This window comes from Camelina sativa, chromosome 6 (genome assembly GCF_000633955.1).
Source record: "Camelina sativa cultivar DH55 chromosome 6, Cs, whole genome shotgun sequence".
Classification (NCBI taxonomy): Eukaryota; Viridiplantae; Streptophyta; class Magnoliopsida; order Brassicales; family Brassicaceae; genus Camelina; species Camelina sativa.
The window spans coordinates 22,653,851-22,671,972 of record NC_025690.1 but is presented as its reverse complement, the minus strand read 5'-3'; the positions used below and the strand labels follow the sequence as shown (position 1 = coordinate 22,671,972).

Genomic DNA, 18,122 nt, shown 5'->3' with positions numbered 1-18,122 from the left:
TGATGTTGTTTAGGATACACTTTGAAGCTATTTTGTTTATTTTTATTGCAGGCGCCGCTTTATTGGGATCTGTATGCTCCAAAGGGATTAGATTCTGCGAGAATATGCTTTACATGTCACAATTTTGAGTATCAAGGTACCGCGTCTGCTTCAGAATTGGGATCTTGTGGGCTTGATGTTAACCAGTTAAATAGACCAGACAGAATGCAGGATCATTCCTCTGGAGATAGAGTCAATCCTGTGAAGGTAAATAATGATTACAAAGCCAATATAAACCGAGAGAAATATTCGACATTTTACACTTATTCATCTCTCTTTCTCCTTTTGGTCCAGGGTGCTATAATTTTCTCAAATATTGTGACAACCGTGTCCCCTACTTATGCACAAGAAGTTCGAACATCCGAGGTAGAGAATTTGCTTTGGTATTTTGTTTCAATGTTTATTAACTAACATGTATTTACAGGGAGGAAAAGGACTCCATTCAACGCTTAATCTTCACTCCAAGAAATTCATTGGAATCCTTAATGGCATTGACACGGATTCATGGAATCCTGCCACCGACCCTTTCCTCAAGGCTCAGTTCAATGTTAAAGATCTACAAGGGAAAGAAGAAAACAAATACGCCCTTAGAAAGCAACTTGGACTTTCTTCAGCCGAGTCAAAACGGCCGCTGGTAATTTCATGTTTCCGCGAATGCTGAGAGAGTCTTGAGCATACAGATTCAGTTAATTTATAATACATTCGTTTTGGTGTAGGTTGGTTGCATAACAAGATTAGTACCACAGAAAGGAGTTCATCTAATCAGACATGCCATATACAGAACGTTGGAGTTAGGTGGACAGTTTGTACTTCTTGGTTCTAGCCCGGTTCCACATATTCAGGTAACCGACCTGGTCCTTGAGATGCTCACTAGCTTCTCCCTCTTCATTTCGTCTATCTAATTTCAAATTTCTTGATTTTGGGATTTGATGCATGTTGGTTTTTTCTAGAGGGAATTTGAAGGTATTGAACAACAGTTTAAGAGCCATGATCATGTCCGGTTGTTACTGAAGTACGATGAAGCTCTGTCTCATACGATTTATGCAGCATCTGATATGTTCATCATTCCTTCAATTTTTGAGCCTTGTGGACTTACTCAGGTACAATACAAAACATGATCTGAAACCAAAACCATTGATTTGACTAAATATCGGCTGATCTCATTGTCGGATTCTTTCTCTCTTACACAGATGATCGCTATGAGATATGGCTCCATTCCTATTGTGCGAAAAACCGGAGGCTTAAACGACAGGTAAAACCAAAACTTAAGACCTGGTCTGGAACATTACTTACCTTCAAAAACATTGGTTTCAAGATAAATTTCTTTTTATTCTCATTCTTTATTTCAGTGTCTTTGACATCGATGATGATACAATACCATCCCAATTTCAAAACGGATTTACATTTCAAACCGCGGACGAACAGGTAATTTAACGATTCTCTCTTCTTTTCAAATCTTCCCCAGTCGTTGCTCATCATAGCTGAAAACCGTGGTGAGCAGTTTATATGTACTGAAAAAGAAAATGTTAAAACAGAGTTTCAATTATGCATTGGAGCGAGCATTCAAGCACTACAAGAATGATGAAGATAAATGGATGAGACTAATAGAGAAAGTGATGAGTATAGATTTCAGTTGGGGATCATCGGCTACACAGTACGAAGAACTCTACACGAGATCAGTGGCCAGAGCAAGATCTGCTACTAACCGCATGTGAGTTTCAAATGGCTCATAGAGATTCTTTCTTGTGACAGTACACATTCATATTTAGTTATATATATCTTTACTTGTTCATAATAGAAATAACATTTGGGAGTTACAGTCACATTCAATAGATTTATACTCCCTTTCTATCAATATGATAATCTACGTTCATCAGTTTCTCACGCTAAACACTTCTCAATATAGTTATGAATAATACTAATACTATTACTTTATACATATTATATGTCAAGTTATATACTACTTTATTGATTTGAACTAATGTATAGTACAAGGGAAAACTAGAAAAATCAATCTTAGTAGAAGACCACGTTTGTTTCATATTTTATCAATACATGAGTTCTTGATTAATCTTAGCATCTATTTGAAGTTTTAAGTTTTAAACAAGTTCATTCCAAAATACAAAAACTATAGTTTAATACTTTGTGCCTATACGTCTCGAAGAAAAGCTTAAGAGTAACTTAAAGAGTTATGGGTCTCTCTAACTGGTTCGGTGTCGAGAAACAAGTCTCTTGACTCTCTTCAACACTTTCCCAAGCCGTTACCACATGTAAATCCAGTAGAGGCTTAGGTGGAACCTGCAGAGCTTCTAGGCTTCCTTCCAACATTTCAACGACTTTTCTCATTGGTGGACGATCTGATGGATTGGTCTGGATACACCACAAGCCCACCAATGCCATTTTCTTCACTATATTCTCTTCTTCTTCAATTATATGATCTCCGAAATATTTCATGGTTTCTTTCCTCTCGAGATCTTCATAGATCCAATCTGGGAAGTACATTGAACTGTTTTTGGATGTAGATTCAGGTCTTTTTATGTTCTTTGCCCCGATCATCTCAAGAATTACCATTCCATAACTATACACATCCGACTTATGCGAAACTCCTCCAAAGTTCTTGGAGAACACTTCAGGAGCAATGTACCCTATGGTCCCTCTCGCGTCTAGCAACGATATGACACTGTCTTTCTTTTTGCACAGTTTGGCAAGACCAAAATCCGAAATCTTGGGGCAAAAGTCTTCGTCCATGAGTATATTTTGTGGCTTTATATCGAAATGCACAATCTTCGATACACAACTATTGTGCAAGTACTCTAACCCACGAGCTACACCTACGGCAATGTTGTATAAAATTTTCCAGTCCATCTTCGTTGACATTTTCTCGGATATAAACTTGTCAAGCGATCCATTCGGCATGAACTCATAAATTATAGCTCTGTTGCTTCCTTCATAGCAAAATCCAAACAGAGAAACGATATTAACATGAGATGCTCTACTCATGCTAGCTAGTTCATTGATGAACTCTTCTCCATTCCCCTTTGACTCCTTCAAGATCTTCAACGCAATATCTCGGCCACTAGCATCGGGTAATTTTCCTTTATAGACAGTTCCAAAACCTCCTTCCCCTATAACATGAGCAAATGAGTTAGTCATCTTCTTGACGTTTTCATAACTATATCGTTTCAACATCACAGCCGCTTCAATGTTGTTGTCATTCCAGTGACTCTTTCTTCTCGTGCTCTTTGCTCTCATTATTACCGCAGTCACAACAATAATGATCACTACAATTAAAGCTGTTGAGACTCCTGAAATAAAAAATACACCTTAGAAACTTAGGCATATTATTATGGCCACCAATGAGCAAGAGAGCTAAGTTGCAATGAAGGGGTACCGAGTATGGGTTTTAACTTCCGTTGATGAGAATTATCTACAAATGTATAAAAAAAAAAAATTTGATTAACAAATCCTAAAACGCACATGCATACACATTTCTGTAGGATGAAGAAAACTTACGTTTTGCCCCGGCTAATGGAGGAGCCATCGAGCTTCTGTTGTTGCTTCTTCAAGCAAATAACATAATCAAAACTTATTAGTACATTCGACCCATAGTTTCCAAAATGTTAGAGGTTAGGCTAATTACCGATTATTATGGACAGTAAAAAATTCACATAGCAAGTGTAGATTTGAAACTGGTATTTACTAGTAAGAAAATACATTATTGATGTATATTTAACATTATATTTTTTTTAAAAAAAATCACTGACTAATACCAGATTAAACTTGTATAAGGTTATGCTAGCTTTAACTCCACCGATTAAGGCCTAGCAAATCTTTGGACATTGGTCTTAATTAGTCTTCTTCCTCATTGGATATGTAACATATTATTTCGACTTCTGAGTTGAAGACTTTTGGTTGGTGGGTTTCTACTTTCTAGATATCTTTTGTTAAACGTGTCATATAATAAAACACCGTCAGTTCTGGAAGTTAAACGTGTTTTGATTTTCGTCTTACAACAACAACCACCTTTAGCTCGTGGAAGCTTTTGGTGGCGTTTTGATAGGTTATACATTTTTGAATTCAATTTTCTCAGATTTATTGTTGAATTCTTTATTGAAAAAAAAAACATGCATGTATTAGAGTTTTTTAATTGATGTATTAGCACATGATTCAGATAATATTGAAACCTCGGACCAACCAAATTTACCACTAAAAGTATGTCTAAATTAAATATATGTATACAGCCAACAGACTGACCCTAAAATATAGTAGTTTGAAACTGTTACTCATCTAATTTAGGAAATAAATTTTGTCACTCACTTACATTGTACTCTTCCCGTTCATAAATAAAATATTTTTCTAGCTTTTTTGTGTATTTCTAATAATTGATTATAAACTAAAAAAAAATTATTGACTAAAAATTGAATTTGAAATTTTTTATTGGTTTATAGTTATGAAAATTGTTTAGTAAAAAAAAAAAGAATGTATTTTATAGTTAACATTTTTTCTTAATATATATGAATATATTGAAAATCAATTTCATACTAATTTGATGACTAAAAAACCTAAGAGAAAACATAATTAGTCGAAAACTGGATGTTAGAGAAAATTTAGACTAAACATAATTGATGACTGAAGTTGATATTGCGTATCAATGAAGAAGCGCAAATTTAGTCATCAATAATACACAATAATACAAATTTAGTCATCTAATTTAGACTAAACATAATTGATGACTGAAGTTGATATTGCGTATTATTGAATAATTTAGACTAAATTAGATACTAAAATTTTGAGTTTTGTGAACTTCGGGTAATCCGAATTCGAACCCGAAATACCCGAACCGAACCCGATCCGAACCCGAAGTTTAGAAATACCCGAACGAGTCCTATACCTCTAAACCTGAAAACCCGAAAACCCGAAATATCCGAACCAAACTCGAACGGGTACCCGAATGCCCAGGCCTAACTATAACCTAAATTACGTTCGTTAAGTGATAGTTATATGATTCTGCTTTGTGTTTGTCGGTTCGTGGGATTTGTTATAAAAAAGGTTGACGATTTCAAACGTTAACAGTTTGGTTATTGTAGCTGTTGTTGTCGGGTTGACTCTATTTTTTTCTTTCTTCCTTCACTAATCAATACCTTCAGTTATATTCAATCAACTTATTAAATGGTAGACTCGGTCCATTTTGTAGTGTAGATATTAAATGATGTTGCTTTCACGAATGTCTCTTCTATTTTCTTTTTCTTTGTATTTAACCAGGGTTCAAATTAGTTAACTATGTAGTTATTAGTATATCTGATAAGATCGTCTTTATATCAATTGTAGAAGAGTAGGGCCTAAGAGATGATGCAATCCAGGTTGATGATGATATTTAACCACCTAACTAAAAGCTTTGTCTGCTACATTTTATGATATGAAGACTACATAAAAATGTAACAAACTTTTCTAATTTTACTTACTATCGAAGGTTTGGATATTTTCTAGATTTATATATAATAGCAATCCAAATAAATGACACAAAAAATTGTGTTTTTTCAATCGTATTTTTTGGATAATTTTCCAAAAAAATATGTAAAAAATTTAAATTGTATATTTTACGAAAAGTTGTGATTGTTTATTGTAATGGTTTTTTTGTAAAGTTGCAACGGTTCATTGTAGAGTTGTGTTTATCGAATATTCGTATCTTTTGAAATATATATATATATATATATATATATATATATATATTTGTCTGTTTGAACTGTTTTCATTTTTTTGCTATGACACAAAATAATATAAAATGTCAAATCTCAACGGTTTTTACAGTTTTCTAAATTATTCTCTAGCATTCTTTTTTTTTAAAGTAAAAAAATTCCTCTAATTCTTGATTTAACAAAAGATTATTGGAATGATGAATCTAATTTACAACTCTTAGTTAATTTTAAATATAAAATTTAATAAAAATGCCTAGAATTTTTAAAAAAAGAGCTAGATGGATTATATAATGAATTTTTGAATTTGACTTTTTAATATGGTAATAAAGATGCATTCTATTTAAAAGCAGATTATATGGATTATCAGGTATAAATATAATCAATTGCAGACACACCATTTATGATTTTTCGTAGTACATTTTCGTAAAATTTTTGTTTTTTAAAAAATAAATTCAAACGATTGTATCTGTTCATTATAGAGTTGTGCCTTTTCACTATATTTTATTCATATTTTTATCACAACTTTCGTTTAATAGGTGTGTCTATTTAAATAGTCATGTCTTTTGAACTCTCTTTATATTTGTCTCTTCATTAGTAACTAACAAGTTCGTTGAAATAAATTTTCTATTTTGTGTTGAATCTAAATAATTGAATATTAATATCTAATATTAAACGTTATTCTATAATCTAACTAAATTTTTAGAAATGACTAGGTTTTGAATCCACGCTACGCGTGGGTTTATTTGATAAATTTTAGTGAAAATTTTATATTATTAATGACAATTATGAATTATTATCTTGTACAAAACTTTAAATTGCTATTAAGGCAAAACTTTTACTTTAAATACACAATTTTTTTAAAAAATCTAAAAATCAGTTGTGTTTAAAAATTAAATCTGTTCAAAAGAATCATGAATTTAACTGGATTTAACTGGACGTCGAGGCGAGGCGGACTGAACATTTGAACTGGTGAAGTTGCATATACTAAATCATTTCTTTGACCATGGGACAAACAAAAAAATTTTAGAATCATGAATTAATCTCATTTTCTCATATTTAATTGACCACCATCATCTAATGTCTTTGTGTATTTTTCCACTGTTTTCTTATCCTTCATATTTCTTTTCGTCATTTTCATTGTCAAATTTTCATGATAATTGTCATCATTATTTTTATCGTCCGGTTCTTCGTTATACTCTTCTTCTTCCTCTTTCTCGTCAGCTTTTTCACATTCTTCCACTCAATAATCATTTAAAATCTTGTTTTAGACTATCACATAACTTATTAACTCATCAATTTCCAAGACCAAAATCATTGCCTCTTTTTTGTAAAATTTGCAATTCATAAATAAACATAATCACCACATGAACTCAATTATTCTTTCACATGTATATTTACTCGGCTATAGATCCACACGTATTGAAACTTTTATAATATTTTAACTTTCTATGGGGGTATTTATAATATTTTAAACATTATATAGAGTTTAAATATTTATAATATTTTTGAACCTTTTAAAATTTTATAATTTTAATATTTAAAACTATAATATTTTTGAACCTTTAAAATTTTTATAATTGTAATATTTAAAAATTTTTAAAATCTTTAAATCTTTAAATTATTAAAATTTTAAATCTTTAAATTTGGATGTTTGTTAAATCAAACTTCCTGCTCATTCGTTGTTGGAATATTTATAATGGTTCTCAGCTATTGTCTAAAACTTTTCTCTCCGATGTGGGACGTTGTCTATACACTTATTTATAAGTATTTTAATAAAGAAATTTTACATAATATCGAAATTTTCAAATATTGAGATCTCTGATTTCAATTGGTCGTTTAAAAAATCTGAATATACAAAATTCTGGAAATTTTAAAAGATGTTAATAAATGACATGTCAAATCCGTATTGGACAGTCTTAAGAGCTTATAGCTCATACTTTTATTTAGTATAGACTTTTATAATATTTTAAACTTTCTATGGGGGTATTTATAACATTTTTAAACATTGTATAGAGTATAAATATTTACAATATTTTTGAACCTTTTAAAAGTTTATAATTGTATTATTTAAAATTATAATATTTTTTAACCTTTTAAAAGTTCATAATTGTAATATTTAAAACTTTTTAAAATTTTCAATCTTTAAATTTGGACGCTTGTTAAATCAAGCTTCCTGCTCCTTCGTAGTTGGAAGGATATTAATCTTATTTATAATGGTTCTCAGCTATTGTCTAAAACTTTTCTAACCGATGTGGAACGTTTTACATACACTATTTATAAGTATTTTAATAAAGAAATTATAATTTCGAAAAAATCAAATATTGAGATCTCTGATTTCGATTGGTCGTTTAAAAATATGAATATACAAAATTCTAGAAATTTTTTAAAATGTTAATAAATAACATGTCGAATCTCTATTAGGATGTTTAAAATCCTATGTGGACGCCTTAGGAGCTTATAGCTTCAACTTTTATTTAGTATAGATTATAGCAATAGAAATTTAATACAGCGTAATATAGAGTTGCGTCTATTTATCGTAACTTTTTGTTAAAAAAAAATAGTTTAATATTAAATAATAATAATAATCTTAACAAATGAGAACAACTGTTGCAACTTTTTGTAGTATTTTTTGTAAAAAATTGTTTTTATTTGGTTTTTTTAAAAAAAACTCAAACAACTGTATCTGTTTATTGTAGAGTTGTGTCTTTTCACAATTTTTTATTCATATTTTTTCATCACAACTTTTCGTTCTAATAGGTGTGTCTATTTAAATAGTCATGTCTTTTGAACTTTCTATATATTTATCTATTCATCAATAACTAACAAATCATTGTTTGTTGAAACAAATTTTCAGTTTGATTTTGAATTTAAATAATTCAAACCCGAAGCTTTTACGAACTGTCTAAGAGAGTGTAACCAATAAGTCATTTTGTTCATTCATGGAAAGTATAATAATAAATATTTATATAGGTAAAACACCAGGCTGGATGGAAACAAAATTATTCAGGAAAGATTAAATTATGTTTAGGAAGGATCTTTTAAAATTCATGATGGCTTTCATTTAAAAAAAAGCGTCTGCATGATCGCGCAACCTAAATTGATGGTGGGTCAGCCTGAAAAGAAGTTAAACTTTCTGAACTAATTTTTGTTTTTTTTGATAAATCAGGGGTGATCCTAAAGGTTTTCTAGTCCCATAGACTAATCTCTTGGAGTCGGGTCAAACTATGTTAAATTTTGAACCCACATAACTAATGCTATTCGAATCCAGGTGGCAGGACTTTTCTCGTTTTACCACTAGGAACTAATTCACAAGAAGAAGTGAGTGAAATCCTTTTAAAGAAACGCTTTTGAGTAAACTAATATTTTTAACTTAATAAAATCCAAATTTAACAATTAGCCATCTTTTATGCCTTTTTAGTATGTCTCCATCTAAGAGAGCCATTACTGTACATATTTTCACATCAACATCAGATTTTGCAGCCAACATTCGAACAACTTTTGTAACATAAACAAAAAGACGCAACAATTTACAAGCATATCATAAAGATATCAATTTTCAATGCCTACTACTACACTTACTTGCATACCGAGCTCTCGAGTGGGTACAACAATCACAACTAGCATATAAGATCATTGAGGATTAAAAAGAGAGAATATGAATAACATGTAAGTCACTGACTTACATGAACCTATCTAAGATAACCAAAAAAAAAAACATAGCAATATCAAAACTGATAATCAAAAGAGAGAAACATAAATTGAAAAGATGGAAGAGAAACAAAAAAAAAGGACTTGAGCATGGAGGATGATATGTGGGAAACATAAACCCAATCTCCTCCATTCACTTATTGTAGTTGCCTAAAAAGTAAGTCAATCCTCAGCTTCAAGATCACTTTATAAGTGGATAAACAGACAAAATTCGAAACACTTTATAAGTGGTTAAGTCATTATCATCATCTCACACAAAACCAGAATCCTACTAATGTGTTATCTTTCTCTATTAGAACACTATGTTTCCCATCATCAATCCCTACTACTGTGTTATCTTTCTCTACTAAAACACTATGTTTCCCATCATCAGTTCTCATCTTATACACCTTTGCCACTACACAATTGATAGTTTGGTTTGAATCATACATATATAAAGGCAAAATCAGGTAACAACATATGAATCATCCCAACTTTCCTATCATAAGCAAATATACCTCCAACATCAATAATAGGTCCAACTTCACCATATAAGCTTCAGTTTATAGTCTTTCCCTGTCGTGTGACTGATAAGAATATTATCACCTTCTCTCAAATCAGTCATCGCAACATCTCAGGTTTTACAGACATCAAAAACTCTAACTTCTGAATCCAACGGATAATTCTCACCCGTAGCCACATAGTTTCTCAAAAAGAATATAGCATAAGACTAAGCCACCACTGCCTTAGCTCCCACCGCACCAAGACAAACCGAAGCATGATAGCGAGACGATCCGGATCAGAAGTTTTCACCGCTGATGATGATCGAGTACTTGGTCTTCATCTCACCCAAATGAACGAATCGCTCCTTGTAAGCAGCTGGGAGAACAACTAATTGGTTCAAAATTGAGACACGTAGTAATTGGATTGGATCAGATCGAGAGTTTGTTTGGAGACGCAGAAATAAGTTCCACTGTTGTTATCTTTGTAAGCCTGAGATCCTCGCCACCGTCGTTGATGAAACCGAAGCCCTTCTAGATGTCAAACCACTTGACGACGTTGGAGAAGATCTCAGTTGATCGATTTGGCACTTGATTGAGGCTTCGGTCATTGATTTGGCACTTAATTAAAAGATCTGAAATTTGAAATGAAGATCTCATATTCAATCTTCACCATAAGTGTAACATCCGCGACCGAAACTCGGCGTTTTGGGGTAGGTATCGACCGACACCAGTCGACACCATCATTTCTCTGGTCGAACCATATTGTAATAATTGTCGTTTTTTGGTCGGTTTGGTTTAAGGAAAACTATAAGATTGGACTATTAAGTGAGAAAACGACCTATGTCGTGTTTTATTGTTGTCTCGCCGCTGAAACAGAGAGAAAAGAAGAGAAAAGTTTGTTCTTGAGTTTTTGTGAGTTTTTGGGAGATTTCAAGGCTTTCTGGGTGAGATCTTGCTGTGGGAGTGAAGATCCAAGGCTAGGAACGTGTGAGAAGCTTGCTGGGGGTGTGGGATTCGTCATTGTTTGTCAGAATCTTCCTGCATAGAGGTGAGTGCATGACCATGGCTTATCTAAGCCTGAGTTTTCCTTTCTCTTGCTTGTTTGGTGTTGTTTGTGGTGTTTTGTTGCTTGGTTGGGTTGCTATAGGGTCACTACGGATTCATATGGCTATGGGATCGAGTATTGGACGGTTTGGAGGAGTTTGGAATCGATATTCGACTCTCAGCTTCGAGCGGAACACGATTGCAGAGACCAGTGAGTAGCATCGGTCGACACTGTGAGGTAGTGTCGGTCGACACTTGGCTGGTGTCGGTCGACACCTCCCTTCCAGCGAGACAATGTGTTGCTTCCTGGTTTGTTTGCTTTGTTTGTTGATTGTTTTAGATATTGGTATCTCAGCTGCTTGTGTGTATAGCCCAGTAGATGAGAGGATTGCCTCACTGAGTGTTTTTAGAATACTCATGCATCTCAATTTGTGTTTGTGGTGCATGTAAAGGCAAAGTGTGATCGTGGAATCAAGGCAATGAAGAGGAGGATGTTCTAGGGACTCGATTCGTTGTTGTCTAGCATTGCTAGGTTGCTAGAGTTGGGTCATTAGAAACATTGCTAGGTTGCTGGTTTTATTTTTTCTGTTGGTTGAATTTTGGATATTGTTTATGTTATAATTATTGGTTTATTATTGGATATTGGTATTGGTTATTTCCGCTGTTGATTGTGATTGTGGTTAGGTGGCTAGTTGGTATGGGTGATAACTCTCTAATTTACATGTTTTTAGCATCATTTTTTTGTCCATATTTTGCATTGTTCATACACTTAACTTAGCATTTTTAGGTCATTAATTGTAGGAATTTACTTTTAGGTCATTTAGGGTGTTGCATTTTTGCATTTGCATATTTTGGATGAAAATAGGTGCTTAAGAGCCTAAAATGGGGAAAAACAAGGACAAACCCGAGCATGTACCCGAAGGAGCCATCGAGCTGGAAGAACGAGTCCGAGCCCCAACACGATCGAGGAGGATCCAAGAGCCGATAGAACAACCCAAAGATCTACCCGAGGAGTAACCCGACCTCATCCTCGTGTACCCCATCGAGTAGACCCTCGGGCAGGACTGGGAAGTTAGGTCAAAGGGGTTTCCATATATAAACTCGTCCTCTCCTTCCTTGCAAACGAGCACGCCGCAGACCCTCAAACCAGAGAGCGAGAGCTTCTGTGAGAGAACTGAGCGACTCAAAACACTTTTCTCCTTTTGTTAGATTTTATTTCATAACTTTTTATCATTTCTTTAGATTTCTATCTTGTATCCTTACTTCTCTACTTTACCATTTATTATAATGTAATTTTTGTTCATATATGCTGTTATGTTTCTTGCTATGATTTCCGAGTAGTGTAGTAAAGTTTCTAGGGATGGGATAGATGATTTTGTGTTCTCGATCGGTTAGGATGTCTTAGTTGATTGTATATGTTTAATAGATTTCCTTTTAGATTGGTGTTCTTAATGCTGTCAACAAACCGAGAGGGTGAGATTAGATCTAAGGTGTTTTACAACCGAGAGGTGTAGATGAGATGCTTGAATCAACCAATGCTAGAGGTTTACTCACTTAGCCTAAGAGATTAGATGAGTAAGGGGTTTACTAACAATAAGGAATCGGATCTTAATGTCTGCTTGGTCATGTTTCTCCAACGAGAGTTGGGTAGGGAAGTGATTAAGGTTGATTTTTTCTATCACGAGACTGTTTTAATAAGATTTTAGAGATTCATTGTCTAGAAAATATTTGCTTGAGGCATGTAAGACATCTGTACTGGTCTGGAATACTTAGGATTCTATTACCCCATCCTTAGAAGCTTTTGTATTTTAATTGCTTGTATTTTCATTCATCACTCGAACCCTTATCCGATCAGGTACACGATAACCTGCATCGAGTAACCCCTCGAGTTGTTCATACCATCTTTGCTTACTCGATCACCCCACCCGATCCTGTACTCGAATGCTTGCATCGAGTGCTTAGGTCGTGTGGTTCTTTGTTTATATTCTTTCCTTTTATTATTTTTAGGATTGTTAGATGAAAACCCCACTATTGCTTGGCTTGACTTGCATTGTTCTGATTGCATCATTCCTGTCAGCATAAACAACCATTTGGATTGATAACCCTTTCACTACAAGAAAACAATACGTTTTCCTACCAAGTTTCCTACCAAAATTTTCGTAGGACTATTTTCCTTCAGAAATCCTTCTACTTTTTGACGAATAAAAAATTGTCGAAGGAAATAAGAAAGTAATTTCCTACAGAAAAAGGGAAGAGAAAAGAGATGCGTATTTACTTCGAAAATCCTTCGGAAAACAAATTCGAAGGGAAAAGTGAAGGAAAATCGATATAATATTGAAAGTAAAACAGGGGATGGAATTGGGAAGGAAATTTTGCTCTCATTTTCCTACGAGAATCGCTAGGAAGGAAAAGTTGAAAGTATACGGAAGGAATATAGAAGGATTATAGGCCGAAGGAATATAAAAGGGAATATTCCTTCGGGTTTCCTACCAAACTTATTATTTGAAAGAAAATTCGTATAATAGTTGTTTAGATAGACAAGCCAAAACAAAACCAATTAAGTGGGCAATCAATCGGAAAGATTCGAAATTGTTTTTCTATATAAGACAGCCATTGCCTATCTTAAATCCCAGACAACAAAAACATTTATAGCTCTGGAATTTGTACTACAACTGCATAGGGAATTGTACTACAACTGCATAGGGAATTGATACCCTGGGTGAAAATCTTGTTATGAATGGGACCACTAATTGTAGTTTATTTATTATTATTATTATTTATTACTTTATTATTTAAAAAAAATGGGTCGGGTCGTTTCAGTTTGGTATCAGAGCCCTTACGGTTCTAGGTTTGGGTTCACTAGGCTTTGTGCTGTAGATGTTTGGGATTTGCATGCTTTGATTGATTAAGTGAGTTAGTCAATCGTGTGTGGCATGGAGTCCTAGAACATCCTCTTCGAGCATACTGTGTGATTCCATGGTGATTTTATGTTTCTGTGTATGTTTAAATTGTTTGTTTAGTCTTCTGTTCATGGTAGTGCAAATGGCTAGAGATGATGCTGTTGATGGTCGTGGACGCGGTCGTGGTCGTGGACGCGGTCGTGGTCGTGGACGCGGCAGAGGTCCATCAGTTAGTGATACTGTGGACCAGAGTGTGACAGCTGAGGGTGTTGGAGAGTCGCAAGGTGTCCAGGAGGATTCCATCAGTGTGGCTAGAAGGGGAGGTATTGGTGCTCGAGAGGCCGGTGATGCTAGGGTCCCGAGAGTGGGAGTTCCAGCGGGTGGAGTCCCTGGAGTTTACTTTGCGGCTTTATTAGCACATGTGTTGGAGCGGTTACTAGTAGTGATACCGGCTCAGGCTCAGGTAGTGCCGCCAGTGGTGGCGGAGGAGCGGCAGCTAGTGGCTGCGGATGTGGGAGGGCATAGTCGTTATTTATCTATGATCAAGGAGATGCATGGCATCGATACTGCGCGGTTTTCATGTGGTACAGATCCTACTGCTGCAGATGCGTGGAGGACGAGTGTGGAACGTAACTTCCAGACTCTGAGATGTCCTGAGGAGTTTTGGGTGGACATAGGGGAGATGACTTGGGCTGACTTCATGGAGGAGTTCAACCACAAGTACTTTCCGAGAGAGGCATTGGATCGGTTGGAGGTGCAATTCCTTTAGTTATCTCAGGGGACAGGGTCAGTACGGAAGCTGAACTTGGAGTTCAGTAGACTTCTATCTTATGGGGGTCGTGCTTTGGAGTCTGAGGAGACCCAGATCAAGAGTTTTATAAGGGCTCTTCGTGATGACTTGAGGGTCCATTTTATAGGACGGAATTATGCTTCGCGTGTAGAGCTGGTTGAGACTGCAGCAGAGATTGAGGAGGATATCAGGGCACAGGCAGTGAGGGTTAGTCCAGCGGTGCAGCCTAGGAAGGCTCATCATCAGGGAGGTTCTAGCAAGGGCGGCAAGCCTGCACAGGGAACTAAGAGGAGGTGGGAGGCTATGCAGCGACCAATTGGTTCTAGGTGCTTTGGGTGTGGGAGCATGGATCACAAGGTAGATAGCTGTCCTAAGAGGAGTGCTCTGACGGCAGCGGTTCGTGTATGCTATTATTGTAGGGAGCCCGGGCACATCAAGCCCAGGTGTCCTTAGTTTTAGCAGATGGTGGTTGCAGCATTGCAGCATGTGGTGCAGCCTGGAGTGCAGCAGGTGGCACGGATTGAGCAGGTGCCATGGGTGTACACGACGGTCGTGCCTGGTGGAACCAGTGCTGGAGCGATCACAGGTATAATTTCTAGTACTTAAACTTGGTGAATTTCAGTAGTTTCAGATTTATGTTTTCCTGTGATAAAGTGTTAGGTTCTCAACACATGAGGTTTGTGTAGGGACCTTGTTGGTGGGGCGGGTTTAAGTCCTACGTTATGTTTGATTCTGGAGCTTCTCATAGCTTCATTACTCCGGAATGTGCAGAGAGTGCAGATATCAGAGGATATCCCGGGGAGCGTACAGGAGTTGTCAGAGTTGCGGGAGATAAGTTTCTGAGGTTTATTGGACGAGCTAGAGGAGTGGATATTCATCACAGGAGCGACGTGGCCAGCGGATTTGCTTATCAGTCCAGTGGAGTTGTATGATGTTATTCTCAGGATGAATTGGCTGCATCGGCATATGGTACATTTGGATTGCCATCAGGGTAGAGTGGAGTTTGAGTGTCCAGGAGGAAAGTTGGTTTTTCAGGGTATTAGACCGACTTCGGGGAGTCTCGTGATCTCGGCCATTCAGGCTGGGAAGATGATTGAGAAGGACCGTGAGGCTTATTTGGTTATTATATCAATGCTAGAATCAGCGGGAAAGTCTTTGGTTAGCGGTATTCAGGTTGTTGAGGAGTTTGAGGATGTGTTTCAGTCATTGCAGGGATTACCACCATCTCGGTCGGATCCTTTTACTATATGAACTGGAACCGGGGACAACGCCGCTATCCAAGGCTCCTTACAATATGGCTTTAGCAGAGATGGGAGAGCTGAAGAAGCAGTTAGAGGATTTGTTGAGTAAGGGATTCATCCGTCCTAGTGTATCACCGTGGGGAGCGCTGGTGTTATTTGTGAAGAAAAAGGATGAGAATTTTTGGTTGTGTATTGATTATCGGGGTTTGAACGTGGTCACTGTGAAGAACAAGTACCCTCTTCTCAGGATCGATGAGTTGTTGGATCAGTTGAGGGGTGCCACTTGGTTTCCCAAGGTAGATCTGGCGTCGGGTTATCATCAGATACCGATAGATGAAGCAGATGTGAGGAAGACTGTTTTCAGGACGAGGTATGGGCATTATGAGTTTGTAGTGATGCCTTTTGGGTTGACTAACGCGCCAGCAGCGTTTATGAGATTGATGAACAACGTGTTTCAGGGGTTTCTGGACGTGTCTGTCATCATTTTCATCGACGATATCCTGGTATTCTCTAAGAGTCCTGGGTTTGGAGGCGGTTGATAGAGCAGATCTTCTGAGTAGGGTGCGGTTGGCTCAGGGGAAGGATTTGGGGCTGGTGAATGCCTCAAAGGATGTGGATTCAGAGTATCAGGTCTCAGATAATGGTATTATCTTGGTGCGCGGTCGGATTTGTGTGCCTAAGGATGAGGAGTTGAGGCAGGAGATCCTGAGAGAAGCTCATGCAAGCAGGTTTTCTATTCATCCAGGAGCGACTAATATGTACCGTGATCTCAAGAGGTATTATCACTTGGTCGGGATGAAGAAGGATGTAGCTAGTTGGGTCGTGAGGTTTGATGTGTGTCAGCTAGTGAACGCTGAGCATCAGGTTCCAGGCGGGTTACTAAAGAGTCTACCCAATCCTGAGTGGAAGTGGGATATGATCACGATGGACTTTGTGGTAGGATTGCCAATGTCTCGGACTTTTGATGCTATTTGGGTCATTGTGGACCGGTTGACTAAGTCAGCACATTTTCTGGCCATTAAGAAGACTGATGGAGCAGCGGTCTTGGCTAAGAAGTATGTGAAGGAGATAGTCAAGTTGCATGGGGTGCCAGGGAGTATTGTGTCTGATAGGGACTCTAAGTTCACTTCGGTGTTCTGGAAGGCATTTCAGGCAGAGATGGGCACTAAGGTGCATATGAGTACAGCTTATCATCCCCAGACCGATGGACAGTTAGAGAGGACGATCTAGACGCTGGAGGATTTGCTGAGGATGTGTGTGTTGGATTGGAGTGGCCATTGGGCAGATCACCTGAACCTGGTAGAGTTTGCTTACAATAACAGTTATCACGCGAGCATTAAGATGGTTCCTTATGAGGCTTTGTATCGGAGACCATGCCGTACTTCGTTATGCTGGACTCAGGTGGGGGAGAGGAGCATGTTCGGGGTAGATTTTGTTCAGGAAATCTCAGAGAAGATTCGGGTGCTCAAGCTGAACATGAAGGAAGCTCAGGATCGGTAGAGGAGTTATGTTAATAAGAGGAGGAGAGATCTTGAGTTTCAGGTAGGAGACAGAGTGTACCTCAAGATAGCCATGTTGCGGGGTCCGAACAGGTCATTGACAGAGACTAAGTTGAGTCCAAGGTTTATGGGTCCGTTCAGAATGATTGAGCGGGTGGGACCGGTAGCATATAGGCTGGAGTTGCCTGAGGTTATGCGTGCGTTCCACAAGGTTTTCCGTGTGTGTATGTTGCAGAAGTGTCTCCGTGAGGGTGATCGGGTGTTGGCTTAGATTCCTGAAGATCTTCAGCCTAACATGACTTTGGAGGTGAGACCAGTGAGGGTTCTTGGAAGGAGGATCAATAGACTTCGGAAGAAGAAGATTCCTTTGATGAGAGTCATTTGGGACTATGATGGTGTTGAGGAGCAGACTTGGGAGCCTAAGCCAAAGATGAAGGCAAGGTTTAAGAAGTGGTATGAGAAGCAAGCCGCGACTTGAGCTTGTCTAGCCTGGTCTCATCTGTAATCTGGGGCTGGAGCGGGAATGGAGTATTCTAGCCCATCTCTATTGTTTACTTAGTCGCTTAGGGGTGGTTGGTTGTGAGACTAAGTAACAAGATGAGGTGGTGTTCGGGGTACAAAATTTCCGTGAGGCGGGGGTTTTTGAGGGAAAGTTTCCTGAAATAGAAGTTTCGAAAAGTGGAAAGTTCTAAAAATTGAAAGTTTTTATTTGAGTTAGAATTG

At 36.9% G+C, this 18,122-nt stretch overlaps 2 protein-coding genes across 3 annotated transcripts in view; one reads left to right on the top strand and one right to left on the bottom strand.

Moving 5' to 3' along the window:
* Nucleotides 1-1,915, top strand: part of LOC104792993 (probable starch synthase 4, chloroplastic/amyloplastic) — a 5,529-nt gene extending 3,614 nt beyond the window's left edge. Inside the window, exons 9-16 of one of the 2 annotated variants that reach the window (XM_010519264.2) lie at nucleotides 52-246; nucleotides 334-405; nucleotides 464-673; nucleotides 756-881; nucleotides 990-1,139; nucleotides 1,230-1,291; nucleotides 1,389-1,464; nucleotides 1,575-1,915. In XM_010519264.2, the coding sequence (XP_010517566.1) occupies nucleotides 52-246; nucleotides 334-405; nucleotides 464-673; nucleotides 756-881; nucleotides 990-1,139; nucleotides 1,230-1,291; nucleotides 1,389-1,464; nucleotides 1,575-1,754 (1,071 nt within the window). In that variant the 3' untranslated portion in view covers nucleotides 1,755-1,915. The remainder of the gene's footprint in view (nucleotides 1-51; nucleotides 247-333; nucleotides 406-463; nucleotides 674-755; nucleotides 882-989; nucleotides 1,140-1,229; nucleotides 1,292-1,388; nucleotides 1,465-1,574) is intronic. The other variant, XM_010519265.2, reaches the window with a different exon arrangement.
* LOC104699372 (LEAF RUST 10 DISEASE-RESISTANCE LOCUS RECEPTOR-LIKE PROTEIN KINASE-like 2.1) lies at nucleotides 2,196-3,580 on the bottom strand. Its single transcript, XM_019246423.1, has 3 exons — nucleotides 3,553-3,580; nucleotides 3,431-3,466; nucleotides 2,196-3,344 (listed from the first exon to the last, which is right to left on the bottom strand). The coding sequence occupies exons 1-3, from the start codon at nucleotides 3,578-3,580 to the stop codon at nucleotides 2,221-2,223; spliced, it is 1,188 nt and encodes a 395-aa protein (XP_019101968.1). The 3' UTR covers nucleotides 2,196-2,220.

Bases quoted from the DNA above. Each gene is read 5' to 3' on its own strand.
- LOC104699372 (XM_019246423.1), bottom strand. From the start codon at position 3,580: ATGGCTCCTCCATTAGCCGGGGCAAAAC. The intron at 3,467-3,552 runs GTAAGTTTTCTT...ATACATTTGTAG, and splicing joins TCCATTAGCCGGGGCAAAAC to ATAATTCTCATCAACGGAAG. The intron at 3,345-3,430 runs GTACCCCTTCAT...TTTTTATTTCAG, and splicing joins GAAGTTAAAACCCATACTCG to GAGTCTCAACAGCTTTAATT.